This window comes from Carassius carassius, chromosome 3 (assembly GCF_963082965.1).
Source record: "Carassius carassius chromosome 3, fCarCar2.1, whole genome shotgun sequence".
Classification (NCBI taxonomy): domain Eukaryota; kingdom Metazoa; phylum Chordata; class Actinopteri; order Cypriniformes; family Cyprinidae; genus Carassius; species Carassius carassius.
In genome coordinates this window covers 36,051,635-36,076,604 of record NC_081757.1, presented here as the reverse complement: position 1 = coordinate 36,076,604, position 24,970 = coordinate 36,051,635, and the positions used below count along the sequence as shown (strand labels likewise).

Sequence of the window (24,970 nt, the reverse complement as noted above, 5' to 3'; positions counted from 1 at the left end):
AAAATTCTGCATTGTGCTCTGCAGTTTTGTGTTATTCGAATGATTAGTTAATGAGATGTTATTTTTCCTGCTCTGAGGCGAGAATAAGGGCTGAAGGCTTCATTGGTAGTCTTGTCTGCAACTGTTTAGTATTCCTCCCAGTGCTTTGGAATACTGGGGCTTCAGTAAGCATACGTTTCTTCAGAATGCTAAATGAGGTTTGTGTTGACAGAGGAATGGATCAAGGCTGAGGGGTATTAGCCAGGTGCTGGCAATGGAGGGATTCAGCCTGACATGCCACATCTTAAAGTTTTATAACCAGCGCACATCTATCTGAGACATCTATCTTCCTCCATATATCACATCCATCTGTCACATGACAGGTTTCAACGTGGGCTAATTTGACCGAATTTGTTATGTTGTCTGGGTTAGAGCAACTGAACAGGTTATCTGGGGTCATTTTTTTGTGTTTTGATTACTGTGATTAAGGTGGGAAGACACTGTGTGATTTGTCTTGTAGTTATGGCGATGCGGTGATGGAACTGGATGACAGCATCGGTCAGATTCTGGCTCGCCTGGTCAGTCTGGGAATCCACAACAACACATTGGTGTTCTTCACCTCGGATAATGGGGCAGCAGTGATGTCTGGACCGCATCAAAGTGGGAATCCATTTACACTTCTCCACCTTAAACATTAACACACCAAAGGGGGCTTCCACAGTTTTTTAAAGAAAAATGCCACCGTTTTTCCATATTCCATGATGTTCTTCCCCCAACTTAGACGAGTTGATACGTACCTCTCCCGTCTCAGTGCCACTATGCTAGCATTTAACTTAACACCAATCATTCTTTAGGATCCAAACAGGGATGAATTTGGAAGCTACCAAACATTTCAATTTTTTCCCTATTTAAAGACGGGTACATGAGTAGTTGCACGAGTTAAGTATGGTGACACAAAAAAAAAACTTGTCGCTTTTCTAAGCGGATTAAAAATGATATAATACACTATAATGTACTGTATGGTGGAAGAGCACTTCGCACCACTTCAACCTCGGCGCAGTAATATCATCACTCACGATTTCTTTATCCAAATAATTTCTTGCAATTTGGCTGCTGATGGTGTAGGTTTGTTAGATTAAGAAGGCTGAAGTAATTTTTTTGTTTACTTTTTTTTTTATATACCGTATTTTCCGGACTATAAGTCGCACTTTTTTTCTTGGTTTGGTACTGCGACTTATAGTCAGGTGCGCTCTATGCTGCTCAGTGCTCCTGTAGTCTACCACTGAAGACATAGAGTGCCCTCTCGCGGCTGGAGACGGTAATGTTTTCTCTTGGTTCTTGGTTTTAAATAAATGCGACTTATAGTCCAGTGCGACTTATATATGTTTTTTTCCTCGTCATGACGTATTTTTGGACTGGTGTGACTTATACGGTAATAACTTATGCGGTATAACTTATACGGTAATTAATTTAAGCTAAATTTGAACTTTTCTTATGATGTTTAATATAGATCCTTATATTATTTTTATCTCTCTGCCTTTTTCATAAATCGCAAATTTGTAACGGCAAAATAAACATTTAACAATATATTATAAACATATAAACGTTGTTATTATTCTTATTTTATTTATTTTTTTCTTTTTGGCATAAAGTGTTGCTCTGAGCTTCTTTCTGAGCGACTTTCAAACAGTACCGATAAATTCAATTAAGGTAAAGCTATGATGTATAACTTTTTTGATTAAAAAAATTGCAAAATATTAATGAGAGAGTGCAAAAAAAAAAATTCCTTCAAACCATGTCTTTAGCCAAATGCAATTGGCCAAATCTATAAGAATAATTCTTTTGAGCTTTCAGGATGGATTTAAACCACATTTATCAATGTAGATGAGCAGGGACGAAGCACAACCTTGTTATGTTATTTTTTACAGTTAGACACTCAAAAGTTACAGAGTGTAGTCTAAATGTGTGATTAGTTTTAGTTTATTACCCTCCAGTTTTTATTCCTAATAAATATTTAGAGGAAGTTCGGGCTCGTTGGTCTTCTGGGGCATTTAGCGAACCAGCACTAAGTGCAAGCTTGAATCAAACCTGCATCACCCACATGAGTGCAGCTTTATAATATATCTGAATTATGTGCAGTACCTGCTAGGCCTCGACTCAGATGTTAGTGCTAGTTTTCTTACCTGTTCAGTTTCTTTGAGTAATGGGGCTCTTTTGTAAAGATTATTTGTTTGAGATGAATTGCCTTCACTGTACTCCACAGACGAGGCTTTGTGTTTAAGATTCTCTTCTGTCATTTTATCATCATCAGGCGGCAGCAACGGTCCGTTCCTATGTGGGAAGGAGACTACGTTTGAAGGCGGGATGAGGGAACCAGCCATTGCCTGGTGGCCTGGACGGATCCCTGCTGGCACAGTGAGAATGATCCCAAGCTGTTTCACTTAAATCTAGAAGTCCCAGTTGTGCTTTCAAGTTCACCGTATTCCATCTTTCCACACCCTCAAAATGCACCTTACACATTTCTATCCATTCAAACGCTCCATCAGTGCCTTCTGTAGTGTGTAAGTCCTAAAACATCAAGTGGCCGGGATTCTGTTAAATCACAAAGCATTTCTGTTAAGTCAAATTTTTTGGTTGGTGGTTAAAGAAACAAAAAAATAAAATAAATCAAATTTATGGATAAAATGTAATTTTAATTAGGGGGTAATGCCCATCCAGCTGGTTGTTTTTGTGCAATATCAGAGCTTCCATGAAGAGTGCTGCAGTTCATAGTAAGTGGCTTTGAGACAAGACAGCAAACAATTTAAAACAAGACGAAGATTTCAGAGTACAGACATAGCACCTATATGCACCAAATAAAACGACAACAATCATTCAGATGACAAGACAAATGCTATGAAAGTATAACAGGACGACTGAAGTACTCCGATTTCATTTTCAAGTGCAAGATGGTACCAGATGCATGTGTATGAAACAAGACCGAGTAAATCAGCACTGTGATGCAAGAGACATGAAAGAAGCGCCAGCCTCGGATATCCAGATGAGTGGTCCCTTAATCAGCATTACTTTTGAAAACGGTTATTATTAGGAATAACAGACCTTGGAATGTCTTGGCTGACCAATCAGAATCAAGCATTTCAGAGAACTGTATAACACATTTAACAAGGTTGACCAGATCTTTGCTGCCAATTTTTTTGGTACCAATATTTAAAAAATGGAATTGGTTCTAAAAATCAGTTCCTTATTTAAATATTGGAACCAAATAACAGTTATGATGCAATTCCATTTTAAAGTTTACCTTTGTCAGGACAATGATTAAATGCTTTCCCAAATGTCTTCTATTTATTCTAGAAATTTTTTATCACTGCCAGCCCTGGTCTCTTTTCCTCCTCTTTTTTTTTTTTGGCAGAGGAAGCTTCCTTTTCCTGATCCGCTGAAGCTGTGTGCTCCGCAAATGACTTTTAATTGTATTAGGGGCATCTGTGACATGGGGCTGTGGCGTGGGGGGATTTTTGGAGGAGGGAGCACGGGAGCCACGCTAAGCCTGCCCCCGGCTCATATCTGAGGGGTGTGCGGGGCCCTGATAGCACGGCGGAGTGACGAGGGAGAGGGGGATTGGGAACGTTTTAAGCAGCTAATCTGTTTGTGTGTTTGCTGAGGTTGGATTGAGCTGTAATGAGGGCTTCTGTATCTGAATATGCCAGGCGTGCCGGATAAAGAACAGAAAGGGAGAGGAGTGCTGGGGTATGCGGCTGGGATGGAGGCGTGTGGTGTGCCAGGTGTCTGGGCAGTGCCAGAGCAGTGCAGAGTGGGATAAGCAGGTGTTTCACACTGTTAATGTTTGTCTTGCAGCGACAGGCTGGATTTTGCCCGTCCTGCTCCACTCGAGTGCGGCTCTTTGTGATATGTGTATCTTCTCGTCCATTTCTCTCTTGGGAAGCATCGATGCCCCTTTTTGTTTTACAAAATGATGTGGGGTTATATTTTTTTTTTACAAATAAATCAATTTAAAAATGTATTCACCAAAAAAAAAGAAAATGTAATTTATTTTAATTTTTGAAATTTAATTTATTAATATTCAGTGTTTTTTTTAGAAATACATTAATTATTTTTATATATCTAGAAATTAATTACATTTTTATATAGCTATTTTGCTTTCAGAAATAAATCCACAAATAAATGTGCACAATTCTATAAATGCATGGGAAAGAATTCAAGAAATAAATGCAAGCAAGAAAACTAATATTGAAATAATAATAATAATAACCATTGCTGAAATTAAAACCCAGATTAAAAAAAGAAAATAGAAAACAAATAAAAATAATCAGATCTCAAAACTTTTTCTCCAAAATGTAAATGTATTATTATTTTTTGGGCAAGTTAACTGAAGTAATACAGGCAAGTTTAGTTATAAAAGCAAGTACCTCAGATAATAATAATAATAAAAAATAAGCAGGATAACCCTAACAAGCATATCAAATATATTTTTGTACTATATAAACATGCGCTAACTTTTAGATCTCCCTCTTAAATAGTAAATCGCTCTTGAGTACGAAAACCCCCCAGTAAGTACAGTTATAGTAAGCATGGAACCTTTTTTAGTTTGCACTATATTAGACACAACAGCAATTACTTAACTCTAAAGTGGATCCATTGCATTCAGAAACAGCTGAATGAAGCACAACTCTCGAGATTATTTTTTTTTACCTGGCATGTCTTAAAAAAAAAGTTGTTATAACGAATCTTCTATAAGCCCTGAGTTTTTAAGTGACTTAACAATGTCAGATGCAATAAATGCAATAGTTTTTCAATGCATTTTCTCAATATTCAGCATTTTGTTGATGTAAAATTTAAATATCTTGTTGGATTTTAATGCAAGAAATCTTGCTCAGACCGAAGTTGTTTGAACTTTCTAAATGGCTTCCTAACTCATAAATATGAACTTCATCAGAAACTGTGTTTCACAAATTGATGGTGCCTATTCATTTGACGTAAATGGCATTTAATTATTAAATTGTTTTGATTTAAGTAAATCATTCTTATATGTGAATAAACGTAATAGTCAAGAAAATCCCACAAAATTTCCCACACATTTTTCAAAAAATATAAATGAATTCCTCCTAGCGTCCTCCTGAACATGTTCTCAGCAGCAGGCGCATGAGGTGTATTCTTCTTCTTGCTTAATGGCGGTTCACAGACTTATAAGTACATTACCGACACATATCTCTCAAATGGCACTATCTACAATCTCAGGAGTGTCAATGGTCCACATTCATTATAAGACTAATAGACTGCAACGGTTTCAGCTCAAAATCTCAGTTTGTGTTCTACTGAAGAAACAAAGTCATCTACATCTTGGACGCCCTGGGGGTAAGCAGATAAACATCAAATTTGCATTTTTCTTTGAACTATCACTTTAAGAACATATTAACAAAAGTGATTTGAGACTTGATGTTGATTTCACCTGGACTCTGCATCAGAGATTAAGAACATGTCTGTGCTTGGTGCACCTATGGTTCACATCACCTATGAAGTGATGTGGATATAAAAATATAGAGGAAGGGGGCGTCACAGTTACTGTGGCCGTCCCAATCTCTCCTGCTGTGTTTATCAGCTCAGAGACACATAGACTGAGTGCATTAGGCAGGGTTTGCAGGTCTGTCTGCTCAGATAACTAGCATCAGCCAAAGACACAGAGACGCAGACAGCTGGAAGAAAAGAAGAAGGAAATGAATTAGAGATAAAGAAATATTTGTTTCCCTTTTTACTTGTCCCATGTTTTTTGTGTGTGGTGCTGGATAAGAGCAGCTGGTGGTAGCGGCTAGTTACCTTTATTAATTGTTCCTCTTGATTTCTTCTTTTCCTGTGTGTATAAGTATGTGTGTGTGAAGCCTGAGAGTGCAGATAATGGAATGTACTGGCTGTCTGGCAGTGGTGAAGGGAATTCTGGGAGGCTGAAGCAGGCGACGTTTCTGTGTGTGTGTGTGTGTGTGTGTGTGTGTGTGTGTGTGTGTGTGTACGAGTGAGCGGCAGAGCCAGCTGCTCCGTGCTGATAGCGCTATCTGATTGTGAGCGTGCCGTCTCCCTCAAAGGGCCGCTCAGGATAGAATAGAATGGAAGATCAAGGATGACAGCGAAAAAATGGCATTTTATCGGAAAATAGTTCAAAGTTTATAAATAAAATAAAGCTTTTTGCAGCAGCAGGACTGGGGAGGACAGATAAAGCAGCAGTTCCGGCCTCTGTCCCAACTATCCTTTCTCTCTGCCTTTCTCTTCATTTAAAGAGATGTTAGTGTGGTTTATAATAAACCTGCGAGTACAGATTAGAGTGGGAACTGAAGAAACGCGTCATCGTGGTTCTGCTCTTCTAAACTGGCCTCCCTGCCAGTGCTTGCGTTCTGTGCCGTCTTGACAAGGTTCATGGATGAAGAAAATGATTTTGTGTGAGTTTGTTTGCATATAACTGCGGGTTGCAGCATGGGTTGATGTATCACAGTCTTTAGAATCTAGACTAGTGATAGACCCACATATCAGCCAATATTAGGATTATTAATTATCATTTATGATGGATAATTGTGCTTGCCTATCCAATTAACTATAGAAAGCCCACTGTATCAAATTTGATGCGTAAATTTCTAAGGCCTCTAAATTATAGACATGATCAAAACTTTGCTGAAAAGCCTGTTGTGTACTCGTTGTATGCTTAATTTTGACTGCTTTTTATGCAATTAAAATAACCTTTAGGTTCTTTCTAGAAACATCCCCCTTCAGGTCGTCGTACACATGTCTTTGAAAATGTTAATGATTTTTATAAAATAAACATAATAAAATAAGACAATAAAATATTATTGTTAGTACTATTTCAAGATAAACACTTACTGGACTGAAACAACTTAGGTTTACTTGGTGATCCATATATATTTTTATATATTTAATTTTAATATATACATTTTTTTAATAAAAATCATATTAAATTGATGCATTAAATATGATGCATTAAGCTATGGAGGAATGTTTATTCTTACATCTCTCAGTTATGATTGTATGCATTGCATTATATGTTTTGCGCCCCACAATAAAAAGTACAGAACTTTGTTCATAAAACAAAGCTTTTAAATTTCATCTTACAATGACATATTTAGAGATATAGAGTGACAACTGATCTTAAGATGCCTTTTATTCGAAGTAGCCTGGTATTGTATAGTTATAATGATCCCATTGAGACACTGATTGTTATCAGAAGCTATCAGAAATGTATCATATCTTTTGGCCAAATAAATATCAGCAACTGCAACAAAATGCATATTTTTGCATTTTGCGAGTTTGGCCATCTAAAAAAAAAGTGAGGGGATTTTTTAAATTATTATTATTTTTTTTATATGAATTCCATATTCTATATCCACCTTTTTCCTGATGTAAAAATGAGTGCCGCCATTTGTAAATTATATGGGTCTAGAATTTTTATGATATAGAAATTGAAAATTTACCAACTTGACCAAATCATTTGTTATATAACAATGTATTATTCCTCCCAAACCAAGAGTTCTGTGTGATACTAGTGCTTTATTCCTCAGGTGAGTTATCAGTTGGCCAGTGTGATGGATCTCTTCAGCACAAGTCTTTCTGTGGCTGGTGTTCTTCCCCCTGATGACCGTGTGATTGATGGTCTCGATTTAAGTCCTGTACTCTTCAACAACTCACTACTCGACAGGTAACCACCTCAAAGCAAGTGTGACTTTCATTCACATTTCATTATATTGTGGATGGGTTGGTGGTTAGTCGAGACTGATTCCTAAAATTTCTCTTGCCAGAATATCATTTACGGAGTTAAATGCACTTACATTACAAATATGATTCGACTGACCATTACTTTACTGCTAGCATATAGTTTCTGTTGGTGTCCTTCTGGGTAAAAGAATGATTTTGAGGCACGTTAAGGTCTCCTGTTAAAGCCACTACCTGGAGGCTTTGAGAAAGGGACCATCCTTTTGCAAAAGGTGTTTTACTGAACACATTGTCAAAATGGGATGAGAGATGGTGGGAAGTATTGGCAACTGGAATGACTTATCACAAGATTCCCATTTCATACCCAATAGGCCCATCTTCTATTATCGTGGCAACCAGATGATGGCAGTGCGGATTGGGCAATACAAGGTGCACTATTGGACTTGGAGCAACTCATGGGAGGAATTCAACACAGTGAGTGATGGCAAATTTTTTAGTTTTTATTTCAATTTCTGTCTTTTCCCCCAGCAAACATTGAGTCAAGTCAAAATTATTTGTGTAGTGCTTTTTACAGTGCACATCACTCAAAGCAGCTTTACAGAATGTCACACTATTATGTCTATGATGCTTTACCAGGAGCAAAAGTTGTAAGAATCTGGCAATGTCGATATATAACAATGCATGTGGTCCTCCTGATCTGTGTCTCACTATAATGTATTTAATGCGTTTTTAAGCACTGCAGTTTAAAACAACTGATTTTAGGCCGTTGAAACACAAACAACTAAACTATAGGACGGAGAGGGTTGGAATTGTCACAGGTGAAAAGTCTGATGCTTGGGCACATGCCTGAACATTCTAAATGTTGGTAACTAAAGGGTTTAGATGATCAATTGTGTTCTAAGCAATAGTTAACAATTCTCAAAAACTGTCAATTAAGAGAATATTGGTCAGAGAGTCTGATGTGAGTACAGCATTTACAAATTTTAGGGACAGTGTGGAGGAACATAGGATTTGGTTTTATTTCTGTTAGTAACAAATCTGATTTCAGATAGATAACTATATAGCGATGCTGTTTCTTACTGTGTTTTTTTGTGCTAACGTTTTTGGTCATATCAACCAGCTCTAAGTAGTTTAAACAGTCACATAATGCTTTAATTCCCCAGTGAGCAAGCCAGAGTTGACAGTGTCCGGGAAAGAAAAACTAACTAGAGAATTGTACTTTTTTTTTAAACCTCATCTGGTGCTGTTTGTACTAGTGTTGGGCGAAATGGTCATTTGTCAAATCGTCAGATCGTCAGCCAGTGAGATCAACTGTACACGATATTATCGTGCATGGGTGGAGCACATTATAGTGCAGTGTGCCCTTTAAGAGACTGATCACTTAACTTATAACGCACACTATGTGGTGATGACATATTGTTATTATTTTGTGTTTACTTTATTTTTAATGCCAAGAAAGAGTTAATCTCTCATGAATGAAAAGAGCGCGTTGGCGTGTACAAGCCACCAACTCCTCATTTTCTATCTCTTTCATTTCATGGATTTAACGATTTATCCGATTCAAAGCGTTACAACTTTTTCACCGACTACAGGCTCTAATCCTCTTTTGCGTGCATGGTGTGTTTGTGTGTGAAATAGCTGGGCAGTTTGATAGCCGAATTATAATAGGCTGCCTAATAAAAATAAAAATAGTAATAGTTAATATTAATATAATCTAATACATTCAAATGAGAATGAGCCAAAATCGTCTTGACTATCGGCAGAGACATCTGCTATCGTCGATACTATACTATATCTTATATTATCGTATATTGGCACAACCCTAGTTTGTACTAAAGATGTGAATTATGCCTTAAATAAATTGTCTGGCTTTCTAGTTGCATGATCAACATTTAAGCTGGCAAAAATATTAAAAATACTGTAAAAATATTGATTTACAATGAAATACTTTTTGACCTACAACCACCTAAAACCTATCCAAAACACCCCGGCAACTACTCAAACACCTAAGAATCATGGTGCAACATTTTTCTACCATTCACAATTAATAATCTACATATTGTCTCACGATCCCCTGATTTCTTGCCTTTTGATGCAGTAATTGCATTCCAAAATGCACATTAGCATATTAATGCTATCTGAAAAACAATGCCTTATCAAATAGACTTGAAGATCAGGCAGTAATGAATATTAATGGAGCTAATGGAGCGGGACCACTTCTGCAAACATGCTTCATCTATTAGCGTGCTATTCCAGCAGCATCCCTCATGCTGTGAGTTGCGTTCTGTCAAGCCCTCGGGACACGTCTGTCTGTCTCTCATACCCACTACACATGCTCAGTTTCCCATTAAAATCACACAACACACATACATGCAACCCCTGTCCGCCGTCAGCCTGGGCCGCGGGCTTCTTCTCGAACGCGAGAGTTTGTTTTATGCCCCATCGGTTGCTTAAATTGCTCTCTCCTGGATGGCCGCTGAATCAATAGCAGCCCCCTTTATCAGCTCATGTGAACTGGAGTGTAACTTCACAAATAATGGTGGCTGATTGCTTGTGAGCTGCCAATCGATTGTTTGAGCTCGCCACTCACGCCGAGGACGGAGAGGGTTGGAAGCTGGAGTCTGGTTCTGATGGTTAATGTGTTTTCGGGAGGTTTCACCTGCTGCTGTAGAGTTACACACAAATTCAGATGTGTTTTTGGCACATCAATTTACTCATCCTTTTTTAAGCTCACAGCACTGAAATTGATTTGAATGATTGTGGGTGACGTCAGAGATTAAGCGCTGAACTTTTTGCACAGATTTAGGCAGTGATCCATACTGCAGTATTCTGAAAACAAGGCTTTTTCACCCCTTGGTTTGTTTCCTGTTAAACTCGGTTGAAATGATGGCTTAATAGTATCGGTCACTTGGGTGAATTCCTCTTGAAACCTGTGCGGATCGGCGAGGTGTGAAATGAGAAATTTCACAGTGTAAGTGCTTTGCATCCGATGATCCTCTGCGCCACACTTTTGAGCAACACTCAGAGAAGTATTTTAGTGTGCGATACCTCACCTAAGACTTAAGATACCTGAGAATTATTATTTTACTGTAAATTACACATTTGACCAGTTTCACTGTATTAGAAATCTGAGCTTTGAATGACGGCTGGGCTTTGTTTTTTTGGCAGTCAAGGGTCATTGTATTACATGGTTTGAAGTCACATTTATTTACATAGTAGTTCATACAATGCATATTGTTTCAGAGCACATTACTTCACATTAATGAACAGGAAAATAATATTAAAGTTTAAAAATTCATCAGTTATGAAAGTAATTTAATTTCAGCAGTAAAACGGCTCAGCAGAAGACAAAAGTATCATTATTCAGCTCAATTTAATTCAGTGTTTTTTCATGTACTACATTGAGTACATGCAGTGTATTATGAATATTGTTGGCCCTTTGATAAACTGATTTTCCTCTTTTATGAGTTGCTTTGGATAAAAGCATCTGCTTAATGCATAAATGCAAATTCAGTTCAATAACTGTGTCGATTTTGCAAAGTTTATCAATTATGAAACAAGTACACTTCAACTGTAAGCAGCTCTAGAAGACAACATTGTCATTATTCAGCTGAAGCAAGTTCAATATTGATTAAGTTCAGTTTAATAACTGTATTATCCAACTCAATCCATCTTTCAAGTTTTGTTCTCAAGCGATAGTGCCGTGCAGTTAAATTGATAATATTACTGAATATTAATTGGGTTTTAAAACACCAACTGTGCAAGGCAAAGGTGACAGTGGAAAGTAATCGAAACTTCATCAGATGACACTTGACAGTAGTGGGGAAAAAAAAGAAAACTTGGGTGAAACCAGGTTTAAAGGGATATTTCACCTTCAGTTGATTTTCATTGACTTGCATAGTGTTTTATTTCTCTTTCCATACTATGTAAGTCAATGGGGACCAGCAACTGGACACTTGAATTGTGTTGAAGTGTTTCTTACAGGATTTTGTTTTTGTAACTGCACAGAATCAACCCCATCAACCCCCCCCCCCTCAAAAAATAAAATAAAAATTTAACGATAATCCATACTATTTGTTTTGTTTCATTTAAAACACCATTTATTACTATGTGAATTTTTTATATTGCATTGCAGTGCGTTGCATAACATTTACACTTCTTTAATCCTTACAACACATACGTAAATGTTACGTCAAATTACATTACATTACATTGTATTGTTTTGTAGTGCCCGGTCAAGTATCCTAGTCAAAAAATTCACTTGGCTAATATGTTTAGGAAATATCACACAATCAAAAGTTTGAAAGCATCATTGGTAGAACAAATGTTGTTAATAACAGATCATTAAACAATATGTTAATATTGATTGCCAGCACCAACAAAACAAATTCTGAAGAAGCCAAAACATCACTTTTTTTTGGGACAGAGTTCGTGAGTTGAACAATTTCATCCATTTCCATGATTCTATACTCTGAGATTTATGTTTCACATTTTTTTCCCTCTCATTGAATACCGGTTTCACTTGGGAATTCACATTACAGAAGTTAAATTGGATTTGAATGCCATTTCATTCTGACTTTAATCCAGAATATTTTTAAGAAAGCTTTTTTTGAGCATCAACAAATCCAAGTTATTTGATGTTCGTGCACATTTTTCATGGGTGATCCACTTGCTCCCCCTTGCTGTTTCTTTCACCATACTAACCTGCTCTCGTTTTTCAGCGGCACAGAGCCGCCTGCGCTGCATTATTAATAGAGAAGCGCTGTTGCCTTTGCTCCTTGGGCGCAGGCTGAAGCACTCTCTCCAAACCTTGTGGGATTTGGGCTGCTTCATGCTTGTAAGATCAGTGCACACAGACTTCTTCAAAAGACAGAGAGCAAGTTGCAGGCCAGATCATAGGGGACTGTGTTCTGCCATGAATTGTGTGTGTGTGCCACAGCTTTTATGTATTCACAATCGCCTTATAAATGACCCCCCAAACATATGCTCTAACACCAAAATATTAAAACAGTGCGCATTTGGAAGGAACCTGTCTTACTTCCCAATTCCCCCGGGCTACAACACACACAAATAAAGCCCTGCGGTCTTTCTGGCAGACAGGACTCACAATAGCCTCTAGCTACTAAACACACACACATACCCCAACTCTTCTATAATCTTATTTGTTTGTGCTTGTTGAGGCTTTTATTAATTTAATTATGGTTTGTAAGAGTTACAGCAACTAGTTGACTAATCAGTCAGTTCTGAGACTAGTTGCTTTGGGACTGTGTCTTCTTGTGGATCATATGACTTCAGTTCTGCTTTTTCTGTATGAAGGTGAGCAAATCACAAGACACATCAAGTGTTTAAAGACTTTTTCCTTTGCAAAAGTCTTTTTTTCCTCAGCACATCAGTCTATACAGTTATTTTCAGTGTAATCACACTACATTTTAGATAGTAAATAAATGCTGATAATGAAAATGCATTTGCATTTACATTACATTAAATGTGGTCAGAATTCATCACAGACCACCTCCAAATATGGTGGCAGAAAGTCCATTTCACACTTTCAAAAGCAAATCAGACATTTTAGGGTAATACCAGCGAACTTTCTGATGGAAGACAAAAAATATTTATGAAAGACAAAATATTCAATGAATATTTACTGAGGAATTCGCTGTTTTATTGAGGGGGTAAAAATTACCATTTTCTTCTGAGATTTAATGCCAAATTAAAGGTGGGATTTGGTTTTTGACCACTAAAATGGGTAAAATTCAGCTATTTGGTCACACTGAGATCCCATATATCTGTGATTGAACCATATATCTTTAATACTTCTTGAGTTACAGGCATGCAAACTTGAAGGGACATTGTTTTTTTTTTTTTGACGGTCACCACTAATCCACCAATTTATGTGTAAAAAAACAATGAAAAACATTATGATTCTGCCATCTTTCTAAATTAAGTTTTGCACCTCATAATTTTTCATTAAATTTCAAGTGAAAATTTAATTTAGACTCTCTCTACAAAATAGTGGATTGCTAAGTAAATTAAAAAAATCTACATTTTTAGATGCAGACACTGAATGACCCCTCCATGAAATTCATTAAATTTGTATGTTGCTTCAAATTAGTTTATTTAATCAGAATGCACTTACATTGAATAGTTGTTAAAGAAGAAAAATGTTTTTGCTCCCACGAGGTGTAGTTACATCTACCAGCAGGGACTAACTGGATCATGCCAACCAGCCAAGCATTGACCCATTCTCATATTATTAGTAATTCACATAGCAGCATAAAGCATTCATGTACAAACACCAACTCTATGAGTGTTTGGAATAGTCGCCTAGTAATGTTACTCATCTCATCCTTTTAATTGAATTAGTTTTAGTCCAGGTCAGTTTCAGCTGTTTATTAAACTTTAGTAATTCGTGAGTTCAGTCAGGTGGTGGTTTAAGGAGGAAGATTGATGTTCTCACCTTGTTTTCCAAACAGGGTATAAACTTCTGTCCTGGTCAGGAGGTTCCTGGTGTTACCACACACACGCAACAAGAACACACCATGCAGCCGCTCATCTTCCACCTGGGACAGGACCCTGGGGAGAGATACCCAATCAGGTAAGGGGTTAATAATTGGACACCGGATGTCAAGAACCACACTATTCAAATGTGAATTCACTGCCATAAACAAATCTTTGTGTTAAATATCCACTGTGAAGAAATAAAAAGTATCACGGTTCTTTTTCAAATAATTCTGACTTCATTCTATTAATAATAAACAATATAAAACATTACAGATACAGGTAAGTGCCAAGTGGCATGCAAAAATGGTTAAAATGCGGTGTCATGACTAACATGCAAATTGTTGCCCTCTTGCTGTCAATTCCAAACCGAGAACCCTTGAGCAAATATCAAGCTTCCACATCCTTTGCAAAGGGCATGTTTTGCATGTTTTGTGCAGAAGATTTGTGCCTTTATGCCAGTATTGGAAAAACTGAGAGGCAGTGAAACATCGAGTATCGTTTAGTTATTGCATTGTTATTCCCTAAATTGAAAACAAATGGAATTCTTAGTTGCCTAGAGACGTTAATTTTCTTTTAAGTTCTTTCTAGCCCAGGTCTGCACTTGATTTTCTGTAGGAAACTAAATAAGCTTTCCACTTTATTATTCTAATCCTGTTGGATTGCACCGGTGTGTTGAGTGTGGGGCCGTATCCTCACACCATAAACCTTGTTGCTGGCGAATTGTATAAACAAGAACGAAAACACTGAATCAGTCATCCGATTCCAACTGTAATGAAGCACTGAAACTCCATGGACACGAAGCTAGAATGAGTCCACGGTCTGTGACATGCTCGTCCATCTCGGCTCTGCACAGCTCTGTGTACATCAGCAGGGACGAGGTTCTGGATATTTGGGGTCGATAGTGAGGCACAGCTGCTGATTGATCGTGCAGTCCGTAGAGGATTTATCAAATACGACTCTTTGTGAGCTGAAGATGACTATCTGTATTCATCGGCTGTTGACTAGAAGTTAAAATGGCAAGATAGAATAGTTATGAAGGAAACACAAAAGACATCAACTCTCTAGGGAAACAGATTTATGTGAGGAAGATCAAACCGATTGGTGGGTTGGCAATTGTTCAATAGCATTTCCAAAGTAAAATTATTATAGTTAAGTAAACTGAAACAAAGAACTTAAATTCCAAAAAATTACCTAGAAAAACTTAAGGAAAAAAAGGGACTGTACACTATTAGTGATAACAGGGACTGTTTGAGAAATACAGTTTCCTATTCCTATTTGTACGCTTGTTTAATTGTTTTCTCCTGTATTTTTTTCTTCTTTTATTTTCTATTCATAAGCCAACACAGTTGTTGCAATTGCATTATTGCTATTGCTTTATTTGCTATATGTATGTATGTATATATATATATATATATATATATATATATATATATATATATATATATATATATATATATATATTAGAATAACTTTACATGTAACTTTAAACTAATGTTAATTTATTTATTACATTAATTATAATTTGAAATTTGAAAATTCGAAGCTCAACAACCAATTTTGGTTATAGAGACATTTAAGGAAACATAAATATCTTGGCTCAGGATTGTCCTGCATGGCTGAATCATTAAAGATGTCCCTGACAAGTAATTTACTGTGTGTTAAGTAATAAATAGTCAAAAACAATAACTTTGTTTGCATGAAATGAAAACAAAACAAAATAAATCTAAACTAAATTAAACCCTAGAAGTATACATTTTTTTGGAAGTCATTATTGTTAGGATTTTGGGGGATTTTTTAGTGTTTGTCAACATCAGCAGTGTCTCATTCATGAGACTGTGCTTTATCCTATGAAATCTGCAGGCTTGTAATTATTCACGACATTGTGTGATCTTTTCCTTTGAATCTTGAGTTTATAACTCAAATCCCATCCATTCGTACTGTAAACGTGTAAGCAGACCAAACTTTGTGGATCAGATCAGATTCAGTTTCAGAATTTGGAAAAAGAAAATTGTATATTAATTTACAAATTATTATTTTTATATGCATACTGTATTGGGAGCTCATAAAAGCTAAAAATACCACATAAAAACCTCCCAAAAACCTACAAATATGGCCTATAATTGTGTGTCTCCAATTGGGGAATTCAGACAAATTGTAATAATAATAGTAATAATATATATATATTATTATTATCATTTACTGATATTTATTGTAATTCTAGTATTGTAACCGATTAATTGTGTAAAGTATTGAGAACAGTTTTCATTTATAACATCAGCATGTTTTTTCTGCGCTGACATGACCTGCCTTTATTTTGATTTGTTGCTATATATTTCTTCAGTAAGATTAGCCTTTGCCCCCTCAAGCCATCTTTCCCCCTCTCATTCTTTATGTTTCTGTTTTCATCTGTCCTCATCCTTCACTCTATCTCTGTCTTTTTCTCTCTGTCCAGTGCACACACACACACACATCACTGTCTCTGTCTTTGTCTTTGTCTTTGTCATTCACTGAATGTTTTGGTGGGCCTTCTTTAAAGATCAGAGAGAGCTGCAAATCCATTGCTTTCAACATGGATTGCAAGACACACAGAGAAAAGTCACAAGGGTTTCTAAAAGTGATGCTTCACATGGGCCAAAAAAAAAAAAGAATATTTGTAGAGGTGCTTCAGATTGGGTCCAGCTTTCAGAAATCAAATTAACTGTTCTCCCTTGATTTCAAATTGACATGGATGTTTCCACACCTACCAAACACGACATACATAGATGGAAACGTACCTTATACTCCTTCATTGTATGTCGACAAGCACTGGAAAATTAAATCTTTCCACAATCAATTTGATGATTTGTTGAACAACAAACAAACTAATCTGTTTTAAGGAAGCCCTGTGTAATTAGTTTGCCCTTGGGCTTGTGTTCAGACTGCATTACTCTCAAGCATTTGAAAAAAAACATATATATATATAAAATATATATATATATATATATATATATATAAAGCACAATAGAATAGAATACATCATTTAGTTCACCTGTTTAATTGCTTCATATTAAATAGTAAACGTAATAGTAACCTTTGTAATATATACTGTGTGTGTGTGTGTGTGTGTGTGTGTGTGTGTGTATACACAAACTTTCATTATGCCTCTTTTTCACTCTTTTTCTCATAAAATAGTAGAACACACTAAAAAATGTCCATGAATTTAGCAATTAAAGACAGTACAAACTACAGTACAAACCTGTTAAATGGTTAACGGTAAATTCCCCTACTATATATGGTGAAAAACTGTATTGGGCATTACATGTAGTTTTATGGTGGTATACCTACTGGAAGTGAAAAAGAACGTATAATTTACAGTGAATAACCATAAATTGAAATTCAGGTTGATATATTAACATTATATCAGTTAACGGTATTTATCTGTAATGTATGTTAAAAACGTAAAAGATTAATTGTTGCTACCGTATTTTTTATGGTAGAAATTCAGCCAACCACAGCAGCAGTTTTTTACTGTAAAATTTACGTATTTTTTTTACTTTGTAGATTAGTTGAAAATCGAGACCCATCCATTCTAAGAACAGAGTGACCCTCTCTTTCACCCTTTTTTCAGTTTTATTTCTCTTCTGTCTCACTGCTGTTGTTGTTTTTTATGTCCCTCCACTTTCTTGAAGAGAGACAGAGTAATTAAACATTAATGTTGTTTTTGATCATCTGCCTCTTCTCTGCTCTGCTGGTTTCAAGCACTAACTGTGAAAAAAAGAAAGATTCATCAAAAAAAAAAAAAAAGAAATCAATAACTATGTTGAGTGTTGGAGATGAGAGAGCTGTTAGTTTGACCATCTCCATCCTCCTTATCTTTCCAGTTTACAGTGAATGTTTTTGAATAGGTCAGAATGGTCCAGATCCAAACACCAACCCTCCCTCATTCTTCCATTCTTTCGCTCTTTTCTTCATCCCCCGTGAATCGGTGTCAGCGTCTGCTCTTCTGTGCACCCAGCTGGAGCAGTCTGCGCTCATTAATCTCTGTCTACACCTAAAGAGCCGCTTAAGATGATGTAAAGCCTGTCTATACACATACCTCCAGTCCAGCAGCAGACTGACAGCACAGCCCAATGTCCCCACTGTCCCCAACAAGCCTCACACAAAGAAACAAGATAATCCAATTAACTAAATTGTATTCCATCTCATTTGATTATTATGAAAACTATTTTATTATTTGTAACTTGATAGATACAAAACCAAAAGACACAGTGAACTTTTTTTTTAAGTTAAACTTTGTCCACCTCAAAAAAGTTTTACATTTAAAGAAAAAGTAATAGTGCTTTTGAAAAATACACACATCAGATGAAGACATATCAGTATCTTAGAAAAGCAGTTTTTCCTCAACCTCCATCATGTTGAGATCAAATGACTAGCCATTTTAACATCACAGTGGCTTTTCAGAGATGGTAACAGTGCAGTGTTAAAAGGCAAGATTGTAGTCGAGCTCATTCAAGTCCAGGCTAAGACCTGAGTAGTCTAGACTAGACTTAATCAAGACTTGACGTCTTGGGACTTAATGATTGACTGAACAGTTCAGACAGCGTAGTAAGGAAACAAACTGAACTCATGTAATTAGTATTTATGTTCCTTTAGGAGTAACTTTTGGTTTCAAAAAAGGGACACATAGTAGTAAAAATAAAAGTATGTTGTTCCTTTGGAATTTTATGGCCTTTTAGTTCTTAATTTTGCCTTAATGTCTGTATTATCATTTGTATAAGCAAATATGCAAACTGTTTACTGAAAACAAACTGACACAAAGAAAATATGAAATCCTATTCATTTCACTCTGTGTGAAATTAAGACTCTTGTGTGTTTTGTGTAGTGTAGTTTTCAATCAACACAATTAAAAAAAAACAAAAAAAAAACAATGCTCTTCATTGGGGCCTGTTCCTGTGGTCTGTCAATTTGGGGGAAAAATGGCCAGGGTGACATCAGCCAAAAATGAAAGATTTTGAAGGCTTACATCCTTTTCATTTAGAATAACATGCATCCATGAATAATGCAAATTAACATCCCAGAATGTGATTATAGTTCATTTGGATTTCACATTGATCTTAAATAAATTTTCAGCATATGAAATGGTGATTCCTTGGAAGTTGAAAGCAGCACTGTCCGACCTAGAAATAAAGCACTAACCAAGCTTAACAGTAGGGCTGCGCCGATCACGATCGGCCGATCGTTAATGCGCATCTCGTCAGTAAAGCCGGTTCTCTAATCAGCGGTAAATTCCATCAGGTGCATGATTTCACATAGAGCAGCTGTTACTACACAGAGCCGTTGTTAACTGAGAAGCTGCGCAAATCCACGTTCATTTTCAGCGTTTATTTGCACATCTTCTCAGTTAACAACGGCTCTGTGTAGTAACAGCTGCTCTATGTGAAATCACGCACCTGATGGAATTTACCGCTGATTAGAGAACCGGCTTTACTGACGAGATGCGCATTAACGACCGGCCGATCGTGATCGGAGCACCCCTAGCTGACAGTCCAAGGAAATAGTTCGGTCTACACAACCCTTGCCATGCTGACCCCGTCACAAGTCCTGCCCTGCCTAGCTGCCTTATCCCGGCCAAGAGCACTTAAGTCTCATCCTGCCTGGGGCTAATGTAGCAGGCAACCCGGGCCTCATCTGCTGCCGACAAGCTCTTCAGCCCTCAATCAATAGTGCTCGTAGAACTGCTCAATTTCCACTGGGAGAATGGGGGGGGGAAGAGAGAAAAAGATAGAGGTATTTGATTGCCTCTTCAGCTCAATTCCCTTGTCTAGCTCCAGCTGTGTGTGTGTGTGTGACTTATTTTATTCATTCATTCAGTTATACTTGTTTGTGTCTTTACCATGTGAATACCGATTCGCTCTTGTTTCATTGTGTTCTCCACATGTGGAGCATTGGAGAATTCTGTTTTGTGCATGTGAGTGTGTGAATCACTAATCAGTCTGGTGACACACCTGAGCAATGCCCCTGCCCCCTGGGTGTCATGCATTATAAATCAAAAGACTGTATTTGCATGCATTGTTATTATTAATCATGCATCTACAGTTGGAGAAAGGAAACCGAGGTTCAGAAAATGCTAATGAGCCATGCTGACTGTGAATTTTCTATTGTTTGTCTGGACTCTAGACATAAATAAACATGTTATGGTTAATTATTGATTAAGGACCCAGGGGCATAATACACAGGACATACAGTGCAGGCAGCATACGTTTAGCAGATCAAGAGCTGAAGCGCCCTGCCCCTTGGAGCATCTTCACATCTATCATGAATAGAAAAACAAATGTTTCCTGTGTGTGTGATCTGAAGCCCTCTGAATTGATCCAGCATTTTCCCCAAGAGGAGATGGGAATTAAAGTATTTTATTTTTGACACGCATAAGTCTGCCATCAAAAGCTCAAGGTTTTATCCCAAAATCACACTCACTCAGTCTCCAAATTGTTTTACAATGATGAATACCAGGGTGTGGGGTAATATTTAAACAAGAATGTCATTATTGAAATTTTAATGCAGAAATTTAGGCAGTGTAGAAATAAATTTTTCTTTCCCACACTCCCTCTAAACACCTCTTTTGGGAGTATGTCAGTGTAGATTGCTTTACATATGCGCAGGCACTATTATTTACGAAAATGTAGGGGACCCGGCATCTCGGTTTATATTTTTTAGTATTAGCATTAAATTGCAACATTATACATAATCATTAAACCCATTAAACAGTATACTTAAAGGAATTGTATATATTTTTTAATAATATAGTATACTCTGGAATTGTATGTAAAATTAGTCATTAGTACTAATACTGATTTACATTTTTGTGTTGAAAACAAGCATGCACAAGTGACATATGACCACACAAATGGGAATGTGCATAGATGCTTGAGAGCTGCTGAGTCATTTAGTCAAAGAAATTACTAGTAAATGAGTGTAAATGTCAGCTTCATCATTTATGTCTAAATGATTGAAGTGTGTCAGGGAAAACATGAGCTCAGTTAGGGAATCCAATAGCTCTGCAAGTTTATTTCAACCATTATTTCGGGTTGGTGGCTGCTGTAAATATTTGGTTGATGCAGCATTAGGTTTCAACTAAGTTTAAAGGTGCAACAATCAAATATTTAGAAATGTGTAAGTTGAAACATAATGCTTAATTACACTACAACTAGGTTAAAGGGATAGTTCACTCAAAAATAAAATTGTCATTAATTACTCTCATTTAGTTCCAAACCCGTTAAGACCTTCGTTCATCTTCGGAACACAGATTAAGATGTTAACATATTAAGATGTTTATGATAGAATCCGACAGCTTTCTGACCCTACATAGACAGCAACGGAACTACCACGTTCAAGGACCAGAAAAGTAGTAAGGACATCATTAAAATAGTCCTTGCGACATTAGTGGTTCAATCATAATTTTATGAAACTATGAGAATATTTTTGTGCATAAAGAAAACAACAATGATAATTATTCAACAATTTGTCCCCTTTTGTGTCAGTATCTGCCGCGTGTTCATGGTAGTACCACGACGCTCTTGTAAATGTTCTTAGTACAAACATTTTGGAGGCAAAAAACTAAATATAATCTAAATCTATACATACAAACAAAAGTGAATGAGAAACAGAGCCTACTTCTATTGTGTATGTTTATCTACAGCTGAGAGGAGAATGATCACATGAGCTCTACCGTCTTGTTTCCTATTGGCTGTCCCTCACGAAAGTCGCTCTTCATTTGCATAATGTTGAAGGATAGTGATCATTGTCGTGTCACTGGACACACCCCTGCAACTGTCATTGTCGCTCGCTGTTGCTCATGTCACCGGACATTACCAGCCCTCCATTGAAATTGATGGCATTGTGACGCTTTGTTGTTGTGTGTCACTTGTAGTGTGAACGGGCTTTAGAATAACTTTTGAAAATATCTTGCAATTGTGGTAACCACAGACCTTATTATCACCTAACTTTTACCAAAAACCCATTGAATTTTGGACGATGGAACTGAAAAAAATGCTAAATGATTTTCTGGTTTTGGCCTCTGTGGTGGTTATATTTCCAGTCAGTTATTGATCAGTCATTGATGTTGGTGATGCTGCTGATGAAAAGTCTTTCATAAGTAGGGTTGCAAAGGGTGGAAAATATTCTGAAGCTTTCCAATAATCCCTGGAATATTTAAAAAAAGATCCTGGAAAGTTTCCAAAATTATTGGGATGTTTCCAAAATTTACTGGAAATTTTCTACATTTTATGCAACCCTACTCAGAAGTGAAGTAATGTGTCTCAGTGTTTTGGAGAATGGGGTGAAGATGGTTGGTCCTGGCTGAGCGAGAGGGGAGCAGATGTTAGCGTGCGGCTCATACCCGATTCTCCTGGGGAAGGCAGAAGTGTAGAAACTGAAGGTGTGAGTCGGACAGCGCCTAGGGTAATTACACTAATTGACACTTCAACCCACACGTACACTCCCCCTCCCCGGGGGCCAATCAGAAGGCTGCCTTGAGAGCAGGGGACAGGCCTGACACAGGTGCTGCTTGCTTTTGTATTACAGCGTAATTGCAGTGGTGATATTTGTCTGTGTGTGTTTCTCGCACAGACACACATTCTCTGAAGCCCATTAAGCCTACAGGTCCTATTGAGAACAGCGTTCCTTTGAAACCATCAGGGTCCCTGTGCCCTACGGAGGGGTGCGGGATGCTGTCCAACACAAATAATGAGCGGACACATGACCGCTTCTCTGAAAATGACAACCCTCAGGGACCTCTGCGTGTGTGTTTTATGGTGGGATTGCCCGTCTGTCACATTTTGTCCATGCATTATAATGTAATAACCATGCATGAGCCATGCATGAGCGAATAATTAATTGCAACTATTTTATATTCAGTGCAAAGATGAGGCTGTGAAGGTTCTTATTTGAAGAAGATGATGCCGATGATTTTTAATTGAGAGCAAATATCAGCTATTGTTTTGAAGTAGAATCACAACTGACTGTAAATCAACTATAAAATGTTTTTGGGACGTGTGACATTTTTGTTAGTGTAATGTCATAGTACCAATAGTTAAACATCATGTTTACCAGATAAACATCATGGTACAAGTATATGGTAGTTGAGTGTCAAACCTGTCAAAAACATGTCAGGGTTGGTTTCACTATATTTTCTGCATTCTGTATTAAAGTGCCCCTATTATGGATTTTTTGAAAATTACCTTTCATGCATTTTTTTATAATACAGCTCTACGTGAATGAAAACATCCTGGAGTTTTAAATCTGAAAGTGCACCATGTATAAAGTTATTGTCTCTCAAAAGAAATAGACAACTTCGTTTAGTCATTGAAATGAGTAGTTTTTAAAATGAATGACAACATGACGTCAACATGAAACATTAGCATATTGGCCACTCACTTTTTTGTCTTTTTGCGTTGGTCTTAATGCAAATAAAAAATAGTGGTTTCCCCGGTAACGCTGTACACAAAGCAGCACTGCGCTCACAAACGCTGCTTTGTCGGGCATCACAGGCATGATGAAATGAAAATAAGACCAATCGGACAAATCACTGCAGATTAGCGTCACGCAAAGGAGGGATAAAAAAAACAATTAATCCTTGAGCGAATAGGTAAAAATAGGTAAAGAGGTAAAAATAAATGCATATTGTAAGACAATGAAAGTGTAATAATAGGGGTACTTTAATAAAATGAAGCATCTTGAGAAGACCGTCCTATTGTAAAATAATAATAATAATAATAAATGTGATAAAAAGTGCTGTATCAAGTAAATAGTTCTTTCCTGACCTCTCCCTTTTTCATTTGCCTTAAAGTGTCCAGTCTAAGGAGTACCGGGATGTTCATCGACAGGTGACTGCAGTAGTGGAGCAGCATCAGAAGGATCTGATCCCTGGAATGCCGCAACTCAACATGTGTGACCTGGCTGTCATGGTGAGATGATTATTACTTGATTGATACTGTCACTGAAGAGTGGGACACATTTGCGTTTAACAGATTTAACCGTTAACCTTTTTTTCCATTGGTCATCATCATATGAAATGAACATCGTTTATTTTCAAAAGGCATCTTTTGATTTCAAACCAGCTGTTAGTGCAAGTCTTTTGCACACAAAATAATATTCTACCACATATTTGCACAATTAATGTTTTTTTTTTTTTGTAATGTATGAAGAATATAAATTATCATTAAAAAAAACTTATTGAAAAGTGGGATTTTTATTAGATTTTTTTTTATTTTATTTTTTTAGTATTTTATGTATTTAGTTGTTTAATGTTAGCAGTCTTTGTGATTTTTCTGTCGCTGCAAAAATGTCTTTATTTTGTGCCATTAATGGGCTGGAAGATTGTTTAGGGTCACAGTAGACAGGCGTCTTTTAACAGCCGTGGAGCAACAGCGCTCTCACGTGTTCATGTCTGTTTCTCCTCGTCCTCAGAACTGGAGTCCTCCTGGCTGTGAGCAGTTGGGCAAATGTCTCAATGCCCCGGAGTCAAATCCATGGAAGTGTGTCTGGCCACATTAATTTAGTTTACTGACAGCTGCCGCCTGGTGCTCACTGCACCTCAGTTAGACTACTGACGGACAGACAATGACAAGATTACCTAAAACACAACATAATCATGCATATTTATGTTAGCTAAAACATAGATTAGACTATAGATGATTGTGAATTTGTTCATCAAGTTAATTCATTATATTGTTTAATTTTATTTTGACTTGACTTGTATTTAAATCAATATCAACACTTTTTTTTTCTT

General features: G+C 36.9%; 1 protein-coding gene across 1 annotated transcript in view; it reads left to right on the top strand.

The window, feature by feature from the left end:
* The window catches only part of galns (galactosamine (N-acetyl)-6-sulfatase), a 41,780-nt gene extending 16,881 nt beyond the window's left edge, over positions 1-24,899 (top strand). The window contains exons 8-14 of the mRNA XM_059537004.1: positions 500-639; positions 2,291-2,394; positions 7,554-7,690; positions 8,076-8,178; positions 14,178-14,299; positions 24,029-24,146; positions 24,649-24,899. Coding sequence (XP_059392987.1) covers positions 500-639; positions 2,291-2,394; positions 7,554-7,690; positions 8,076-8,178; positions 14,178-14,299; positions 24,029-24,146; positions 24,649-24,735 — 811 coding nt within the window. The 3' untranslated portion in view covers positions 24,736-24,899. The remainder of the gene's footprint in view (positions 1-499; positions 640-2,290; positions 2,395-7,553; positions 7,691-8,075; positions 8,179-14,177; positions 14,300-24,028; positions 24,147-24,648) is intronic.
* The last annotated feature ends 71 nt before the right edge of the window (positions 24,900-24,970 follow it).